Genomic DNA, 21,264 nt, shown 5'->3' on the forward strand with positions numbered 1-21,264 from the left:
GGATCTGTTAAGCGCTTACTTTGTGCCAGTACGGCCCAGCTCCAAGCCTTCGCCCTCTACAAGGTGGGGACCAGAGATAGATAATAAATAATAATAATAACGTGGCATGGTAATAATGATAACGATGGGATCTGTTAAGCACTTACTTTGTGCCAGTAAGGCCCAGCTTCAAGCCTTCGCCCTCTACAAGGTGGGGACCAGAGATAGATAATAAATAATAACTATAATGTGACATGGTAATAATGATAATGATGGGATCTGCTAAGCGCTTACTTTGTGCCAGTAACGCCCAGCTCCAGCCTTCACCCTCTACAAGGTGGGGACCAGGGATAGATAATAAATAACAATAATAATAATAATAATAATGTGGCATGGTCATGCTGATAACGATGGTATTTGTTAAGCACTTATTATGTGCCAACAAGGCCAGCTCTAATAACGTGGCATGGTAATAATGATAGTGATGGTATTTGTTAAGCGCTTACTTTGTGCCAATATGGCCCAGCTCCAAGCCTTCGCCCTTTACAAGGTGGGGTCCAGAGATAGATAATAAATAATAATAATAACGTGGCATGGTAATAATGATAACGATGGGATCTGTTAAGCGCTTACTTTGTGCCAGTAAGGCCCAGCTCCAGGCCTTCACCCTAAACAAGGTGGGGACCAGAGATAGATAATAAATAGCAATAATAATAATAACGTGGCATGGCAATAATGATAACGATGGGATTTGTTAAGCCCTTACTTGGTGGCAGTAAGGCCCAGCTCCAAGCCTTCGCCCTCTACAAGGTGGGGACCAGAGATAGATAATAAATAACAATAATAATAATAACGTGGCATGGTAATAATGATAACGATGGGATCTGTTAAGCGCTTACTTTGTGCCAGTAAGGCCCAGACTGTGAGCCCCCCGTGGGACCACCTGATCATCTTGTAACCTCCTCAGTGCTTAGAATGGACCGTCTCTATACGTTGCCAACTTGTACTTCCCAAGCGCTTAGTACAGTGCTCTGCACACAGTAAGTGCTCAATAAATACAATTGAATGAATGAATGAATGAAGGAAGGAACAGTGCTTTGCACATAGAAGTGCTTAATAAATGCCATCCTTATTATTAGTAGTAGTAGTAAGCACTTAATAAATGCCATAATCATTATTATTATTATTCATTCATTCATTCAATCTTATTTATTGAGCGCTTACTGTGCGCAGAGCACCGTACTAACCACTTCGGAAGTACAAGGTGGCAACATATAGAGATGGTCCCTACCCAACAGTGGGCTCACAGTCTAGAAGGGGGAGACAGAGAACAAAACAAAACATATTAACAAAATAAAATAAATAGAACCAATATGTACAAATAAAATAAATAGAATAAATATGTACAAATAAAATAAATAAATAGAGTAATAAATACATACAAATATATATACATATATACAGGTGCTGTGGGGAGGGGAAGGAGGTAAGGCGGGGGGGATGGAAGGGGGAGGAGGGGGAGATTCATTCATTCTCTTCATTCAATCGTATTTATTGAGCGCTTACTGTGTGCAGAGCACTGGACTAAGCGCTTGGGAAGTCCAAGTTGGCAGCATCTAGAGATGGTCCCTACCCAACAGCGGGCTCGCAGTCTAGAAGGGGGAGACAGAGAACAAAACAAAACATATTAACAAAATAAAATAAATAGAATAAATATGTACAAATAAAATAAACAGAATAAATTTGTACAAATAAAATAAATAAATAAATGAATAGAGTAATAAATACATACACATATATATATATACATATATACATATATATATATATATATATACACATATAGACAGGTGCTGTGGGGAGGGGAAGGAGGTAAGACGGGGGGATGGGGAGGGGGAGGAGAGGTGTCCAGCCATCAGAACAAATAGAAATAAAGCTAGATAAATGCGATTGAATGAACGATAGGCAGGGAAAGGGTCAGGGGTTAGGGCTGGGGTTCAATCGTAGTTATTGAGCGCTTACTGTGTGCAGAGCACTGTGCTAAGCACTTGATTTGTGAGCCCATTGTTGGGTAGGGATCGTCTCTATATGTTGCCAACTTGTCCTTCCCAAGTGCTTAGTCCAGTGCTCTGCACCCAGTAAGCGCTCAATAAATATGATTGATTGATTGATTGATACCTTCCCTTCCCCACAGCACCTGTATATATGTATATATGTTTGTACATATTTATTACTCTATTTATTGATTTATTTATTTTACTTGTCCATATCTATTCTATTTATTTTATTTTGTTAGCATGTTTGGTTTTGTTCTCCGTCTCCCCCTTTTAGACTGTGAGCCCACTCTTGGGTAGGGACCGTCTCTATACGTTGCTGACTTGGACTTCCCAAGCGCTTAGTCCAGTGCTCTGCACCCAGTAAGGCTCAATAAATACGATTGATTGATTGATTGATACCTTCCCTTCCCCACAGCACCTGTATATATGTATATATGTCTGTACATATTTATTACTCTATTGATTTATTTATTTTACTTGTCCATATCTATTCTATTTATTTTATTTTGTTAGTATGTTTGGTTTTGTTCTCCGTCTCCCCCTTTTAGACTGTGAGCCCACTGTTGGGTAGGGACTGTCTCTATACGTTGCCGACTTGGACTTCCCAAGCGCTTAGTCCAGTGCTCTGCACCCAGTAAGCGCTCAATAAATACGATTGATTGATTGATTGATTGGGAGACACTGACTTGCCCCCCCGCCCCGTCCTCCAGGTGCTGAAGGACTTCAACAACGTGGAGCAGGATTGCACCATCTGCCCTTCGTCTTGCCTGAAGCTGCGGGCCAGCGGGCACGGCTTCCGGCCCGGCCTCGTCCATCCCGTCCCCCAGTACACTCTCGACTCGCCCAAGGTGAGGGGGTCAGGACACTCAGGGCCCTGATATTGCCAACTTGTCCTTCCCAAGCGCTTAGTCCAGTGCTCTGCACACTGTAAGTTCTCAATAAATACAACAATGAATGAATGAATGTGAGCCCACTGTTGGGTAGGGACCGTCTCTATATGTTGCCAACTTGGACTTCCCAAGCGCTTAGTACAGTGCTTTGCACACAGTAAGCGCTCAGTAAATACGATTGAATGAATGAGTGAATATAGCTCTATTTGTTCTGACGATTTTGACCCATCTCCATGTTTTGTTTAGTTGCCCATCTCCCCCTTCTAGACTGTGAGCCCGCTGTTGGGGAGGGACCGTCTCTAGATGTTGCCAACTTGGACTTCTCAAGCGCTTAGTCCAGTGCTCTGCACATAGTAAGCGCTCAATAAATACGATTAAATTATTGGATGAATGTGAGCCTGCCGTTGGGTAGGGACCGTCTCTAGATGTTGCCAACTTGGACTTCCATTCAGTCATTCATTCAATCGTATTTATTTGTTTTGTTAATATGTTTTGTTCTCTTTCTCCCCCTTCCAGACTGTGAGATCACCGTTGGGTAGGGACCGTCTCTATTTGTTGCCGACTTGTACTTCCCAAGCGCTTAGTCGAGTGCTCTGCACACAGTAAGCGCTCAATAAATATGAATGAATGAATGAATGAATATAACTCTATTGGTTCTGACGATTTTGACACCTGTCTACATGTTTTGTTTTGTTCTCTGTCTCCCCCTTCTCGACTGTGAGCCCGCTGGTGGGTAGGGACCATCTCTCTATGTTGCCAACTTGGACTTCCCAAGCGCTTAGTACGGTGCTCTGCACACTGTAAGCGCTCAATAAATACAACAGTGAATGAATCAATCAATCAATCAATCAATCGTATTTATTGAGCGCTTACTATGTGCAGAGCACTGTACTAAGCGCTTGGGAAGTACAAATTGGCATCACATAGAGACAGTCCCTACCCGATAGTGGGCTCACAGTCTAAAAGGGGGAGACAGAGAACAGAACCAAACATACCAACAAAATAAAATAAGTAGGATAGAAATGTACAAGTAAAATAAATAAATAAATAAATAAACAGAGTAATAAATATGTACAACCATATATACATATATACAGTGAATACAACAGTGAATGAATGAATGTGAGCCCGCTGTTGGGTAGGGACCGTCTCTATATGTTGCCAACTTGGACTTCCCAAGCGCTTAGTACAGTGCTTTGCACACAGTAAGCGCTCAATAAATATGATTGAATGAATGAATGAATATAGCTGTATTTGTTCTGATGATTTGGACACCTGTCTCCATGTTTTGTTTCGTTCTCTGTCTCCCCCTTCTAGCCTGTGAGCCCGCTGTTGGGTAGGGACCGACTCTATATGTTGCCAACTTGGACTTCCCAAGCGCTTAGTCCAGTGCTCTGCACACAGTAAGCGCTCAATAAATACGATTGAATGAATGAATGAATGTGAGCCCACTGTTGGGTAGGGACCGTCTCTAGATGTTGCCAACTTGGACTTCCCAAGCACTTAGTCTAGTGCTCTGCACACAGTGAGCGCTCAATAAATACGATTGAATGAATGAATGAATGAATGTGAGCCCGCTGTTGGGTAGGGACCGTCTCTAGATGTTGCCAACTTGGACTTCCCAAGCGCTTAGTACGGTGTTCTGCACACTGTAAGCGCTCAATAAATACAACAGTGAATGAATGAATGTGAGCCCGCTGTTGGGTAGGGACCGTCTCTATATGTTGCCAACTTGGACTTCCCAAGCGCTTAGTACAGTGCTTTGCACACAGTAAGCGCTCAATAAATATGATTGAATGAATGAATGAATATAGCTGTATTTGTTCTGATGATTTGGACACCTGTCTCCATGTTTTGTTTTGTTCTCTGTCTCCCCCTTCTAGCCTGTGAGCCCGCTGTTGGGTAGGGACCATCTCTAGATGTTGCCAACTTGGACTTCCCAAGCGCTTAGTCCAGTGCTCTGCACACAGTAAAAGCTCAATAAATACGATTGAATGAATGAATGAATGTGAGCCCACTGTTGGGTAGGGACCGTCTCTAGATGTTGCCAACTTGGACTTCCCAAGCGCTTAGTCTAGTGCTCTGCACACAGTGAGCGCTCAATAAATACGATTGAATGAATGAATGAATGAATGAATGAATGTGAGCCCGCTGTTGGGTAGGGACCGTCTCTAGATGTTGCCAACCTGGACTTCCCAAGCGCTGAGTCCGGTGCTGTGCACACAGTGAGCGCTCAATAAATACGATTGAATGAATGAATGAATGAATGTGAGCCCGCTGTTGGGTAGGGCCTGTCTCTAGATGTTGCCAACCTGGACTTCCCAAGCGCTTAGTCCGGTGCTCTGCACACAGTGAGCGCTCAATAAACACGATTGAATGAATGAATGAATGTGAGCCCGCTGTTGGGTAGGGACCGTCTCTAGATGTTGCCAACCTGGACTTCCCAAGCGCTGAGTCCGGTGCTGTGCACACAGTGAGCGCTCAATCAATACGATTGATTGATTGATGATTATAATTATTATTAGTCTTACACTTTTGTTCTCTCTTCCCTTCCCGCCGCCGGCCCGCCCAGGTGTTTCCAGCCGTGCCGGCCCAGGCTCCGGCCTACCGCAGTCTCCTGCTGACCAACACGGGCACCACCCTGCTGACCTTCAAGCTGTGCCCGGCCAGCCTCCCGGCGCTCAGAGTCCGGCCCGCGGCGGGCAGCGTGGCCCCCGGGGCCCACCATGTCATCCTCGTCTCCACCCGCCCGCAGGGCACCGCCTGGCGACAGGACCGGCTCACCCTCGAACTCAATGCTTGCCCGGACCATACCCAGGTGAGGAGCCCCTCCCCTGCCCCCTGGCAGCTCTGGGGCCACTGGCCCTGGAGTTCGATGCCCATCCGGACCGATCCGGGTCCGTCAGTCGTTTTTATTGAGTATCCACTGCTCTGCAATCAATCAATTGTATTTATTGAGCGCTTACTGTGCCCAGAGCACTGGACTAAGCGCTTGGGAAGTCCAAGTTGGCAACATACGATTGATTGATTGATTGAAGTTTGATTGATTGATTGAAGTACAAGTTGGCAACATAGACATAGAGAGACGGTCCCTACCCAACAGTGGGCTCACAGTCTAGAAGGGGGATTCATCCTTTCATTCATTCAGTCGTATTTATTGAGCGCTTACTGTGTGCAGAGCACTGGACTAAGCGCTTGGGAAGTCCAAGTTGGCAACATCTAGAGACGGTCCCTACCCAACAGTGGGCCCACAGTCTAGAAGGGGGATTCATTCATTCATTCAATCGTATTGAGCGCTTACTGTGTGCAGAGCACTGGACTAAGCGCTTGGGAAGTCCAAGTTGGCAACATCTAGAGACGGTCCCTACGCGACAGTGGGCCCACAGTCTAGAAGGGGGATTCATTCATTCATTCAATCATATTTATTGAGCGCTTACTGTGTGCAGAGCACTGGATTAAGTGCTTGGGAAGTACAAGTTGGCAACATCTAGAGACGGGCCCTACCCAACAGTGGGCCCACAGTCTAGAAGGGGGATTCATTCATTCATTCATTCATTCAATCGTATTTATTGAGCGCTTACTGTGTGCAGAGCACTGGACTAAGCGCTTGGGAAGTACAAGTTGGCAACATCTAGAGACGGTCCCTACCCAACAGTGGGCTCACAGTCTAGGAGGGGGATTCATTCATTCATTCATTCATTCATTCATTCATTCATTCATTCAATCGTATTTATTGAGCGCTTACTGTGTGCAGAGCACTGGACTAAGCGCTTGGGAAGTCCAAGTTGGCAACATCTAGAGACGGTCCCTACCCAACAGTGGGCTCACAGGCTAGGAGGGGGATTCATTCATTCATTCATTCAGTTGTATTTATTGAGTGCTTACTGTGTGCAGAGCACTGGACTAAGTGCTTGGGAAGTTCAAGTCGGCAACATCGAGGGACGGTCCCTACCCAACAGCGGGCTCACAGTCTAGAAGGGGGAGACAGAGAACAAAACGAAACATATTAACAAAATAAAATAAATAGAATAGTAAATATGTACAGGTGAAATAAATAGAGTAATAAATCTGCAGAAACATGTGCTTCCCAAGCACTTAGTACAATGCTCTGCACACAGTAAGCGCTCAATAAATTTGAGTGAATGAATGAATATATACAGGTGCTGTGGAGAGGGGAAGGAGGGGGCTCAGTCTGGGAAGGCCTCCTGATCACCTTGTAACCTCCCCAGTGCTTAGAATAGTGCTTTGCACATAGTGAGCACTTAATAAATGCCATTATTATTACTAGTAGTGGTAGTAAGTGCTTAACAAATACCATCATTATGATTATTATTATTATTCTCTTGTCCTCTCCCAAGTGCTTGGTACAGTGCTCTAGACCGTGAGCCCGCTGTTGGGTAGGGACCGTCTCTATATGTTGCCAACTTGTACTTCCCAAGCGCTTAGTACAGTGCTCCGCACACAGTAAGCGCTCAATAAATACGATTGAATGAATGCTCTGCACGAGGTAAGTGCTCAATGTATGACAAGAGAAGCAGTGTGGCTCAGTGGAAAGAGCCCGGGCTTTGGAGTCAGAGGTCATGAGTTCAAATCCCGGCTCTGCCAATTGTCAGCTGGGTGACTTTGGGCAAGTCACTTCACTTCTCAAATCCCGGCTCCGCCAATTGTCAGCTGTGTGACTTTGGGCAAGTCACCTCACTTCTCTGTGCCTCAGTGACCTCATCTGGAAAATGGGGATTAAGACTGTGAGACCCCAGTGGGACAACATGACCACCTTGTAACCTTCCCAGCGTTTAGAACAGTGCTTTGCACATAGTAAGCACTTAACAAATACCATCATCATCATCATTCTCTGTGCCGCAGTTAACTCATCTGTAAAATGGGGGTTAAGATTGTGAGCCCCACGTGGAACAACTTGATCACCTTGTATCCCCCCCAGCGCTTAGAACAGTGCTTTGCACACAGTAAGCGCTTAACAAATACCATCATCATCATCATCATTCTCTGTGCCTCAGTTAAGTCATCTGTAAAATGGGGATAAAGACTGTGAGCCCCCAGGGGGACAACTTGATCGCCTTGTATCCCCCCAGCGCTTAGAACAGTGCTTTGCACATAGTAAGCGCTTAACAAATACCATCATCATCAATCAATCAATCAATCAATCAATCATATTTATTGAGCGCTTACTATGTGCAGAGCACTGTACTAAGCGCTTGGGAAGTACAATTTGGCATCACATAGAGACAGTCCCTACCCAACAGTGGGCTCACAGTCTAAAAGAGGGAGACAGAGAACAGAACCAAACATACCAACAAAATAAAATAAGTGGGATAGAAATGTACAAGTAAAATAAATAAATAAATAAATAAATAGAGTAATAAATCTGTACAACCATATATACATATATACAGGTGCTGTGGGGAAGGGAAGGAGGTAAGACGGGGGGATGGAGAGGGGGATGAGGGGGAGAGGAAAGAAGGGGCTCAGTGTGGGAAGGCCTCCTGGAGGAGGTGAGCTCTCAATAGGGCCTTGAAGGGAGGAAGAGAGCGAGCTTGGCGGGTGGGCAGAGGGATTGGGGGCATTCCGGGACAGGGGGAGGACGTGGGCCGGGGGTCGATGGCGGGACGGGCGAGAGCGAGGGACGGTGAGGAGATCAGCGGCGGAGGAGTGGAGGACGCGGGCTGGGCTGGACAAGGAGAGAAGGGAGGTGAGGGAGGAGGGGACGAGGGGATGGATGGACAGCCTGGAAGCCCAGGGTGAGGAGTTTCTGCCTGATGTGCAGATTGTTTGGTAGCCACTGGAGATTCTTGAGGAGGGGAGTGACAGGCCCAGAGCGTTTCTGGACAAAGATAATCCGGGCAGCAGCATGAAGTATGGATTGAAGTGGAGAATCATCATCAATGGGGATTAAGACTGTGAGCCCCCAGTGGGACAATATGACCACCTTGTAACCTTCCCAGCGCTTAGAACGGTGCTTTGCACATAGTAAGCACTTAACAAATACCATCATCATCATCATTCTCTGTGCCGCAGTTAACTCATGTGTAAAATGGGGGTTAAGATTGTGAGCCCCACGTGGGACAACTTGATCGCCTCGTATCCCCCCCACCACTTAGAACAGTGCACATAGTAAGCGCCTAACAATTACCATCATCATCATCATTCTCTGTGCCGCAGTTAACTCATCTGTCAAATGGGGGTTAAGATTGTGAGTTGATCGCCTCGTATCCCCCCCAGCACTTAGAACAGTGCACATAGTAAGCGCCTAACAAATACCATCATCATCATCATTCTCTGTGCCTCAGTTAACTCATCTGTCAAATGGGGGTTAAGATTGTGGGACACCTTGATTGCCTTGTATCCCCCCCAGCGCTTAGAACAGTGCACATAGTAAGCGCCTAACAAATACCATCATCATCATCATTCTCTGTGCCGCAGTTAACTCATCTGTCAAATGGGGGTTAAGATTGTGGGATAACTTGATCGCCTCGTATCCCCCCCAGCACTTAGAACAGTGCACATAGTAAGCGCCTAACAATTACCATCATCATCATCATTCTCTGTGCCGCAGTTAACTCCTCTGTAAAATGGGGATTAAGATTGTGAGCCCCACACGGGACAACTTGATCACCTCGTATCCCCCCCAGCACTTAGAACAGTGCACATAGTAAGCGCCTAACAAATACCATCATCATCATCATTCTCTGTGCCTCAGTTAACTCATCTGTCAAATGGGGGTTAAGATTGTGGGACAGCTTGATCGCCTCGTATCCCCCCCAGCGCTTAGAACAGTGCACATGTATATATGTTTGTACATATTTTATACTCTATTTATTTATTTATTTGTTTTATTTGTCCATATCTATTCTATTTCTTTTATTTTGTCAGTATGTTTGGTTTTGTTCTCTGTCTCCCCCTTTTAGACTGTGAGCCCGCTGTTGGGTAGGGACTGTCTCTATATGTTGCCAATTTGCACTTCCCAAGCGCTTAGTACAGTGCTCTGCACATAGTAAGCGCTCAATAAATACGATTGATGATGATGATGCACATAGTAAGCGCCTAACAAATACCATCATCATCATCATTCTCTGTGCTGCAGTTACCTCATCTGTAAAATGGGGGTTAAGATTGTGAGCCCCCCGTGGGACAACTTGACCACCTCGTATCCCCCCCAGTGCTTAGAACAGTGCACATAGTAAGCGCCTAACAAATACCATCATCATCATCATTCTCTGTGCCTAAGTCATCTGTAAAATGGAGATTAAGATTGTGAGCTCCACGTGGGACAATTTGATCGCCTTGTATCTCCCCCAGCGCTTAGAACAGTGCTTTCCACATAGGAAGCGCTTAACAAATACCATCATCGTCATCATTCTCTGTGCCTCAGTTAACTCATCTGTCAAATGGGGGTTAAGATTGTGGGACAACTTGATCGCCATGTATCCCCCCCAGCGCTTAGAACAGTGCACATAGTAAGCGCCTAACAAATACCATCATCAACATCATTCTCTGTGCCTCAGTTGCCTCATCTGTAAAATGGGGGTTAAGATTGTGAGCCCCCCGTGGGACAACCTGATCGCCTCGTATCCCCCCCAGTGCTTAGAACAGTGCACATAGTAAGCGCCTAACAAATACCATCATCATCATCATTCTCTGTGCTACAGTTAACTCATCTGTCAAATGGGGGTTAAGGTTGTGGGACAACTTGATCGCTTTGTATCCCCCCCAGCGCGTAGAGCAGTGCACATGTATATATCTATATATGTTTGTACATATTTTATACTCCATTTATTTATTTATTTTATTTGTACATATCTATTCTATTTATTTTATTTTGTCAGTATGTTTGGTTTTGTTCTCTGTCTCCCCCTTTTAGACTGTGAGCCCACTGTTGGGTAGGGACTGTCTCTATATGTTGCCAATTTGCACTTCCCAAGCGCTTAGTCCAGTGCTCTGCACACAGTAAGCGCTCAATAAATACGATTGATGATGACGATGCACATAGTAAGCGCCTAACAAATACCATCATCATCATCATTCTCTGTGCCGCAGTTGCCTCATCTGTCAAACGGGGGTGAAGATTGTGAGTTGATCGCCTTGTATCCCCCCCAGCGCTTAGAACAGTGCACATAGTAAGCGCCTAACAAATACCATCATCATCATCATCATCATCATTCTCTGTGCCGCAGTTAACTCATCTGTCAAATGGGGGTTAAGATTGTGGGACAACTTGACCGCCTCGTATCCCCCCCAGCGCTTAGAACAGTGCACATAGTAAGCGCCTAACAAATACCATCGTCATCATCATTCTCTGTGCCGCAGTTAACTCATCTGTCAAATGGGGGTTAAGATTGTGGGACACCTTGATCGCCTCGTATCCCCCCCAGCGCTTAGAACAGTGCACATAGTAAGCGCCTAACAAATACCATCATCATCATCATCATCATTCTCTGTGCCGCAGTTAACTCATCTGTCAAATGGGGGTTAAGATTGTGGGACAACTTGACCGCCTCGTATCCCCCCCAGCGCTTAGAACAGTGCACATAGTAAGCGCCTAACAAATACCATCATCATCATCATTCTGTGTGCCGCAGTTGCCTCATCTGTCAAACGGGGGGGAAGATTGTGAGTTGACCGCCTCGTATCCCCCCCAGCGCTTAGAACAGTGCACATAGTAAGCGCCTAACAAATACCATCATCATCATCGTCATCATTCTCTGTGCCGCAGTTAACTCATCTGTCAAATGGGGGTTAAGATTGTGGGACAACTTGATCGCCTTGTATAATAATAATAATAATAATAATAATAATGGCATGGTCGATAGTCTGTTTCCACAATGAGAGTAGAGTATGACCTAGTGGAAAGAGGATAGGTCTGGAAGTTGGGAGACCTGGGTTCTAATCCCAGCTCTGTCACTGACCTGCTGTGGATGGCCGTAGACATGTCGCTTAATCTCTGGACCTGCTTCATCGACAGTAAAATAGGAATAAAATAGATTATGAGCAGTGAAGGACAGTGACTGTATCTCATCTCATAACCTTAAATCTGCTCCAATGCTTAGAATATAGTAAGCACTTGACAAATAGTATATTGTATGTCTACAAGACTGTAAGCCCACTGTTGGGTAGGGACTGTCTCTATATGTTGCCAATTTGCACTTCCCAAGCGCTTAGTACAGTGCCCTGCACATAGTAAGCGCTCAATAAATACGATTGATGATATATATTTGTATAAATTATAATGTAAGATGATATAATTATAATAAAATATGTACTAATATGTAATATACATTATATATCTCTTGTACTCTCCCAAATCCTTAGTTCAGTGTTCTGCACACAGTGCTCATTAAATACAGTTGATTGATTGATAAATGTCATAGTTGTTAGCTCAAAGAGGCCTAGTAATAGGAATCCTCATGCGTGCATAGAGGATTTCCTTCGGAATAATATATCTTTTGTGATGCCTACCAGAGAATAGGGCAGAGATAGATCCATTTGATAGATCATAGGTATGGGAATTCTTAATAATCCAGAACAATTATCTGCTAGGAAAATAACATCATTAATGGTATTTATTGAGCACTTATTGTATGCAGAGCACTGACCCAGATCATTTAGGAAAGAGCTGGGTGTGAAGTTTCACTCCAGATATCAATCTGGCTCCTCCTCCCCCTCCCATTCCCTTACTGTAGGGGTTCCTCAAGGGTCAGTTCTTGGTCCCCTTCTGTTCTCTATCTTCACTCACTCCCTTGGTGAACTCCCACGGCTTCAACTATCATTTCTACGCTGATGACACCCAAATCTACGTCCCTGCCCCTGCTCTCTCTCCCTCCCTCCAGGCTCGTATCTCCTCCTGCCTTCAGGGCATCTCCATCTGGATGTCTGCCCACCATCTAAAACTCAATATGTCCAAGACTGAACTCCTTATCTTCCCTCCCAAAGCCTGCCCTCTCCCTAACTTTCCCATCACTGTTGACGGCACTACCATCCTTCCCGTCTCACAAGCCCGCAACCTTGGTGTCATCTTCGACTCCGCTCTCTCGTTCACCCCTCACATCCAATCCGTCACCAAAACCTGCCGGTCTCACCTCCGCAACATCACCAAGATCCGCCCTTTCCCCTCCACCCAAACCGCTACCCTACTCGTTCAATCTCTCATCCCATCCCGACTGGATTACTGCATCAGCCTCCTCTCTGATCTCCCATTCTCCTGTCTCTCCCCACTTCAATCTGTACTTCAGGCTGCTGCCCGAATCGTCTTTGTGCAGAAATGCTCTGGGCATGTTACTCCCCTCCTCAAAAATCTCCAGTGGCTACCAATCAACCTATGCATCAGGCAAAAAATCCTCACACTCGGCTTCAAGGCTTTCCATCACCTCACCCCCTCCTACCTCACTTCCCTTCTTTTCTTCTACAGCCCAGCCCGCACCCTCCACTCCTCTGCCGCTAACCTCCTCACTGTGCCTTGTTCTCACCTGTCCCACTGTTGACCCCCGGCCCCCGTCCTCCCCCGGGCCCGGAATGCCCCCAATCCCTCTGCCCATCTGCCAAGCTCGCTCTCTTCCTCCCTTCAATGCCCTACTGAGAGCTCACCTCCTCCAGGAGGCCTTCCCAGACTGAGCCCCCTCCTTCCTGTTCCCCTCCTCCCCCTCCCCATCCCCCCGCCTTACCTCCTTCCCCTCCCCACAGCACCTGTATATATATATGTATATATATATATATATATATATGTTTGTACATATTTATTACTCTACTTGTACATATTCTGTTTATTTTATTTTGTTAATATGTTTTGTTTTTGTTGTCTGTCTCCCCATTCTAGACTGTGAGCCCACTGTTGGGTAAGGACTGTCTCTATATGTTGCAAACTTGTACTTCCCAAGCGCTTAGTACAGTGCTCTGCACACAGTAAGCGCTCAATAAATACGATTGATTGATTGAAGTAAGCGCTTACTATGTGCAAAGCACTGTTCTAAGCGCTGGGGAGGTTACAAGGTGATAAGGTTGTCCCACGGGGGGCTCACAGTCTTATTCCCCATTTTACAGATGAGGTAACTGAGGCCCAGAGAAGTGAAGTGACTTGCCCAAAGTCACCCAGCTGACAATTAGTGGAGCCGGGATTGAACCCATGACCTCTGACTCCAAAGCCCGGGCTCTTTCCACTGAGCCACGCTGCTTCTCTAAGCGCTTAACAAATACTGTTATTATTATCATCAATCGTATTTATTGAGCGCTTACTACGTGCAGAGCACTGTACTAAGCGCTTATAATAATTACTCTATATAATAATAATAATGTTATTATTATTGACTGATTGAGTGCCACCTCTTCCACCTGGCCCCCTTCTCTTCCCAGGAGATCACGCTGCTGAGCCGGGAGGAGTCGGCCCAGCTGCGCCTGGAAGGAAGCGGGAATCTCTGCTTCCCGCCGGCCTTCCCGGGCTTCCCGTCCACCCGCTCCCTGAGCCTGCACAGCGACAGTCGCCTGCCCTTGGCCTTCCAGTGGAGGATCCCGCCGGGCCGCGCCGACCTCCTCCGCGTCCAGCCCGGCTCCGGGGTCGTTCTGCCCAACCAGGCCGCCGTGAGTCCCGCCCGGCCCCCTCTTCTCTCCTTCTCTGATTCTGGATATAATAATCGATCGATCAATCTTATTTATTGAGCGCTGACTATGTGCAGAGCACTGGACTGAGCGCAAATTGGCAACATATAGAGATCCCGCCGGGCCGCACCGACCTCCTCCGCGTCCAGCCCGGCTCCGGGGTCGTTCTGCCCAACCAGGCTGCCGTGAGTCCCGCCCGGCCCCCTCTTCTCTCCTTCTCTGATTCTGGATATAATAATCAATCAATCAATCTTATTTATTGAGCGCTGACTATGTGCAGAGCACTGGACTGAGCGCAAATTGGCAACATATAGAGATCCCGCCGGGCCGCGCCGACCTCCTCCGCGTCCAGCCCGGCTCCGGGGTCGTTCTGCCCAACCAGGCCGCCGTGAGTCCCGCCCGGCCCCCTCTTCTCTCCTTCTCTGATTCTGGATATAATAATCGATCAATCAATCTTATTTATTGAGCGCTGACTATGTGCAGAGCACTGTACTAAGCGCTTGGGAACATACAGAGACAGTCCCTACCCAACAGTGGGCTCACAGTCTAGAAGGGGGAGACGGAGAACAGAACCAAACATGTGGACAGGTGTCAAGTCGTTAGAACAAATAGAATTAAAGCTAAATGCACAGCATTAACTGTGAGCCCATTGTTGGGTAGGGACCGTCTCTATATGTTGCCAACTTGGACTTCCCAAGTGCTTAGTATTCATTCATTCATTCATTCAATCATATTTATTGAGCGCTTCCTGTGTGCACAGCACTGTACTAAGCGCTTGGGAAGTCCAAGCCGGCAACATCTAGAGACGGTCCCTACCTGACAGCGGGCTCACAGTGTAGAATTGTTAAGCGCTTACTTTGTGCCAAGCACTGTTCTAACAATAATAATACTAATAATAATAATGGCATTTATTAAGCGCTTACTATGTGCAAAGCACTGTTCTAAGCACTGGGAAGGTTACAAGAGGATCAGGTTAGAGGATTAGGAGGCCTTCCCAGACTGAGCCCCTTCTTTCCTCTCCCCCTCGTCCCCCTCTCCACCCCCCCGTCTTACCTCCTTCCCTTCCCCACAGCACCTGTATATATGGATATATGGTTGTACATATTTATTACTCTATTTATTTATTTATTTATTTATTTATTTTACTTGTACATTTCTATCCTACTTATTTTATTTTGTTGGTATGTTTGGTTCTGTTCTCTGTCTCCCCCTTTTAGACTGTGAGCCCACTGTTGGGTAGGGACTGTCTCTATGTGATGCCAATTTGTACTTCCCAAGCGCTTAGTACAGTGCTCTGCACATAGTAAGCGCTCAATAAATACGATTGTTTGATTGATTGATTGATTGATTGATCAGGTTGTCCCTCTTGGGGCTCACAGTCTTCACCCCCATTTTACAGATGAGCTAACTGAGGCACAGAGAAGTGAAGTGACTTGCCCAAAGTCACCCAGCTGACAATTGGAGGAGCCGGGGTTTGAACCCGTGACCTTTGACTCCAAAGCCCGGGCTCTTTCCGCTGAGCCCCGCTGGTTCTCTAGTTATAATAATAATATAATAATAGACTGTGAGCCCGCTGTTGGGTAGGGATCGTCTATGTTGCCAACTTGTCCTCCCCAAGCACTTAGTCCAGTGCTCTGCACACAGTAAGCGCTCAATAAATACGATTGAATGAATGAATTGTTATCATTAACAGAGCCAGTAATAATAATGATGGCATTTATTAAACGCTTACTATGTGCAAAGCACTGTTCTAAGCACTGGGGAGGTTCCAAGGTGATCAGGTTGTCCCACGGGGGGCTCACAGTCTTCATCCCCATTTGACAGATGAGGGAACTGAGGCCCAAAGAAGTGAAGTGACTTGCCCAAAGTCACACAGCTGACAGTTGGGAGAGTCGGAATTTGAACCCATGACCTCTGACTCCAAAGCCTGGGCTGTTTCCACTGAGCTACGCTGCTTCTCTAATTATAATAATATATAATAATAGACTGTGAGCCCATCGTTGGGTAGGGACCGTCTTTAGATGTTGCCAACTTGTACTTCCCAAGCGCTTAGTCCAGTGCTCTGCACACAGTAAGTGCTCAATAAATGTGATTGAATGAATAAATGAATTGTTATTATTAACAGAGCCAGTAATAATAATGATGGCATTTATTAAGTGCTTAGTATGTGCAAAGCACTGTTCTAAGCGCTGGGGAGGTTACAAGATGATCAGTCAATCAATCAATGAATCGTATTTATTGAGCGCTTACTGTGTGCAGAGCACTGTACTAAGCGCTTGGGAAGTACAGGTCAGCAACATCTAGAGATGGTCCCTACCCAACAGTGGGCTCACAGTCTAAAAGGGGGAGACAGAGAACAAAACCAAACATATTAACAAAATAAAATAAGTAGAATCGATATGTACAAGTAAAATAAATAAATAAATAGAGTAATAAATATGTACAAACATATATACATATATACATATAGAGATGGTCCCTACCCAACAGCAGGCTCACAGTCTAGAAGGTTGTCCCTCAGGGAGCTCACAGTCTTAACCCCCATTTTACAGATGAGGGAACTGAGGCCCAGAGAAGTGAAGCAACTAGCCCACAGTCACCCAGCTGACAATTGGCGGAGCCGGGGTTTGAACCCACGACCTCTGACTCCAAAGCCGGTGCTCTTTCCACTGAGCCACGCTGCTTCTCTAATTATAATAATATATAATAATAGACTGTGAGCCCACTGTTGGGCCGGGACCGTCTCTAGATGTGGCGAACTTGTCCTTCCCAAGCGCTTAGTCCAGTGCTCTGCACACAGTAAGCGCTCAATAAATACGATTGGATGAATGAATGAATTGTTATTATTAACAGAGCCAGTAATAATAATGATGGCATTTATTAAGCGCTTACTACGTGCAAAGCACTGTTCTAAGCGCCGGGGAGGTTACAAGGTGATCAGGTTGTCATTCATTCAGTCATTGTCGTATTTATCATCATCATCATCATCATCAATCGTATTTATTGAGCACTTACTGTGTGCAGAGCACTGTACTAAGCGCTTGGGAAGTCCAAGTTGGCAACATATAGAGAAGGTCCCTACCCAACAGCAGGCTCACGGTCTAGAGCACTGTACCAAGCACTTTGGAGAGGACAAGAGAATAACAATAATAATAATAATGATGGTATTTGTTAAGCACTTACTACTACTACTAGCAATAATAATGGCATTTATTAAGTGCTTACTACGTGCAAAGCGCTGTTCTAAGCGCTGGGGAGGTTACAAGGTGATCAGGTTGTCATTCATTCATTCATTCAGTCGTATTTATCATCGTCATCATCATCATCAATCGTATTTATTGAGCGCTTACTTTGTGCAGAGCACTGGACTAAGTGCTTGGGAAGTCCAAGTTGGCAACATATAGAGACGGTCCCTACCCAACAGTGGGCTCACAGTCTAAAAGGGGGAGACAGAGATGAGCGCTTACTGTGTGCAGAGCACTGTACTAAGCGCTTGGGAAGTCCAAGTTGGCAACATATAGAGACGGCCCCTACCCAACAGCGGGCTTACGGTCTAGAAGGTGGTCCCACAATCTTAACCCCCATTTTCCAGATGAGGGAACTGAGGCCCAGAGAAGTGAAGCGACTTGCCCACAGTCACCCAGCTGACAGTTGGCGGAGCCGGGATTTGAACCCAGGACCTCGGACTCCAAAGCCGGTGCTCTTTCCACTGAGCCCCGCTGCTCCTCTGGCACATTCCCCGCGGTGGGACGGGGACGGGGGGTCCCTCTGACAGGGGTCCGACGGTCGTCCATCTCTCTCCGTCCGCAGACGCAGGTGTGGACCTTGACGCCGGCGGAGGAGGCCAAATACCTGGTCCGCGTGGGGCTGTGGGTTTGGGTGGGCACGGCCTCCAACCCGCCTCCGGCCTCCGCCGTGACCCGCTATTTCCTGCGGGTGACCGGCGAGGGCACGACCGGCCACCTCAAGGTGAGCGTCATCATCATCATAAATATTATTCATTTATAATGATATAATCAAACAGTAAATACGATTGGTGATGATGATGATGATAATAATAATAATGGCATTTATTAAGCGCTTACTATGTGCAAATCACTGCTCCAAGCACTGGGAAGGTTACAGGGTGATCAGGTTGTCCCATGGTGAGCTCACAGTCTTCATCCCCATTTTCCAGATGAGGTCACTGAGGCCCAGAGAAGTGACTCGCCCAAAGTCACCCAGCTGATAAATGGCAGAGCCGGGATTCGAACCCATGACCTCAGACTCCAAAGCCCGGGCTCTTTTCCACTGAGCCACGCTGCTTCTCATCATCATCAGATACGATCGAACAGAATAGAATAATGGCATTTGTTAAGCGCTTACTATGTGCAAAGCACCGTTCTCTCCCCTGGCGTCCCGGGGTGGGGAGACGGGAGAAGGCGGGAAATCATCATCATCATCATCTTAATAATAATAATGCTGGTATTTGTTAATACCAGAGAATCAATCAGTCAATCGTATTTATTTATTTTTTTTAAATGGCATTTATTAAACGCTTACTATGTGCAAAGCACTGTTCTAAGCACTGGGAAGGTTACAAGGTGATCAGGTTGTCCCATGGCGGGCTCACAGTCTTCATCCCCATTTTCCAGATGAGGTCACTGAGGCCCAGAGAAGTGACTCGCCCAAAGTCACCCAGCTGATAAATGGCAGAGCCGGGATTTGAACCCATGACCTCTGACTCCAAAGCCCGGGCTCTTTTCCACTGAGCCACGCTGCTTCTCATCATCATCAAATACGATCGAACAGAATAGAATAATGGCATTTATTAAGCGCTTACTATGTGCAAAGCACCATTCTCTCCCCTGGCGTCCCGGGGTGGGGAGACGGGAGAAGGCGGGAAATCATCATCATCATCTTAATAATAATAATGCTGGTATTTGTTAATACCAGAGAATCAATCAGTCAATCGTATTTATTTATTTTTTTTTAAATGGCATTTATTAAACGCTTACTATGTGCAAAGCACTGTTCTAAGCACTGGGAAGGTTACAAGGTGATCAGGTTGTCCCATGGCGGGCTCACAGTCTTCATCCCCATTTTCCAGATGAGGTCACTGAGGCCCAGAGAAGTGACTCGCCCAAAGTCACCCAGCTGACAAATGGCAGAGCCGGGATTCGAACCCATGACCTCAGACTCCAAAGCCCGGGCTCTTTTCCACTGAGCCACGCTGCTTCTCATCATCATCAGATACGATCGAACGGAATAGAATAATGGCATTTGTTAAGCGCTTACTATGTGCAAAGCACCGTTCTCTCCCCTGGCGTCCCGGGGTGGGGAGACGGGAGAAGGCGGGAAATCATCATCTTAATAATAATAATGTTGGTATTTGTTAATACCAGAGAATCAGTCAATCGTATTTATTGAGCGCTTACTGTGTGCAGAGCACTGGACTAAGTGCTTGGGAAGTCCAAGTTGGCTACATATAGAGATGGTTCCTACCCAACAGTGGGCTCACAGTGTAGAAGGGGGATTCATTCATTCATTCATTCATTCATTCATTCATTCAATCGTATTTATTAAGCGCTTACTGTGTGCAGAGCACTGGACTAAGCGCTTGGGAAGTACAAGTTGGCAACATGTAGAGACGGTCCCTACCCGACAGCGGGCTCACAGTCTAGAAGGGGGAGACAGAGAACAAAACCAATCAATCAATCAATCAATCAATCATATTTATTGAGCGCTTACTGTGTGCAGAGCACTGTTCTAAGTGCTTGGGAAGTCCAAGTTGGCAACATATAGAGACGGTCCCTACCCAACAGCGGGCTCACAGTCTAGAAGGGGGAGACAGAGAACAAAACCAATCAATCAATCAATCAATCATATGTATTGAGCGCTTAATGTGTGCAGAGCACTGTACTAAGCGCTTGGGAAGTCCAAGTCGGCAACATATAGAGATGGTCCCTACCCAACAGCGGGCTCACAGGCTAGAAGGCTAAGCTCGTTAAATATGAAAGCATCCTTGTATTGCTTTGAAATTGGCCTTCCCTCTAGATTGTAAGCTTGTGTGGGCAGGGAATATGCCTTTTTTTGTCTATTGGACTCTCCCAAGTGCTTAGTACAATGCTCTGCAGATAGTAAGCACTCAATAAATACCATCGGTTGAATGAATGAATGATTGGTCAGCTCTCTGGAAGATACTTTGATAAGTATTATTCTATTTATTCATTTATTTTACTTGTCCATATCTATTCTGTTTCTTTTATTTTGTTAGTATGTTTGGTTTTGTTCTCTGTCTCCCCCTTTTAGACTGTGAGCCCGCTGGTGGGTAGGGACTGTCTCTGTGTGTTCCCAAGCACTTAGTCCAGTGCTCTGCACACAGTAAGCGCTCAATAAATACGGTTGATTGATTGATTGATAGAAGGGGGAGACAGAGAACAAAACCAATCAATCAATTGTATTTATTGAGCCCTTACTGTGTGCAGAGCACTGGACTAAGCGCTTGGGAAGTCCAAGTTGGCAACATCTAGAGACGGTCCCTACCCAACAGTGGGCTCACGGTCTAGAAGGGGGAGACAGAGAACACAACAAAACAGATTAACAAAATAAACTAAATAGAATAAATATGTACAAGTAGAGTAATAAATATGTACAAACATCTATACATATATACAGGTTCTGTGGGGGAGGGAAGGAGGTAAGGCAGGGGGATGGAGAGGGGGATGAGGGGGAGTGAGAACTGAGAAGTGAAGTGA

The 21,264-nt window shown here is 46.0% G+C and overlaps 1 protein-coding gene across 1 annotated transcript in view; it reads left to right on the forward strand.

The window, feature by feature from the left end:
- LOC119923409 (cilia- and flagella-associated protein 65-like) overlaps nt 1-21,264 on the forward strand; it is a gene marked incomplete at its 3' end in the record, with an annotated part of 198,524 nt that overhangs the window by 87,306 nt on the left and 89,954 nt on the right. The window contains exons 12-16 of the mRNA XM_038742808.1: nt 2,747-2,884; nt 5,499-5,744; nt 14,285-14,560; nt 14,820-14,915; nt 18,338-18,496. Coding sequence (XP_038598736.1) covers nt 2,747-2,884; nt 5,499-5,744; nt 14,285-14,560; nt 14,820-14,915; nt 18,338-18,496 — 915 coding nt within the window. The remainder of the gene's footprint in view (nt 1-2,746; nt 2,885-5,498; nt 5,745-14,284; nt 14,561-14,819; nt 14,916-18,337; nt 18,497-21,264) is intronic.

Source organism: Tachyglossus aculeatus, unplaced genomic scaffold (assembly GCF_015852505.1).
Source record: "Tachyglossus aculeatus isolate mTacAcu1 unplaced genomic scaffold, mTacAcu1.pri scaffold_194_arrow_ctg1, whole genome shotgun sequence".
NCBI lineage: Eukaryota > Metazoa > Chordata > Mammalia > Monotremata > Tachyglossidae > Tachyglossus > Tachyglossus aculeatus.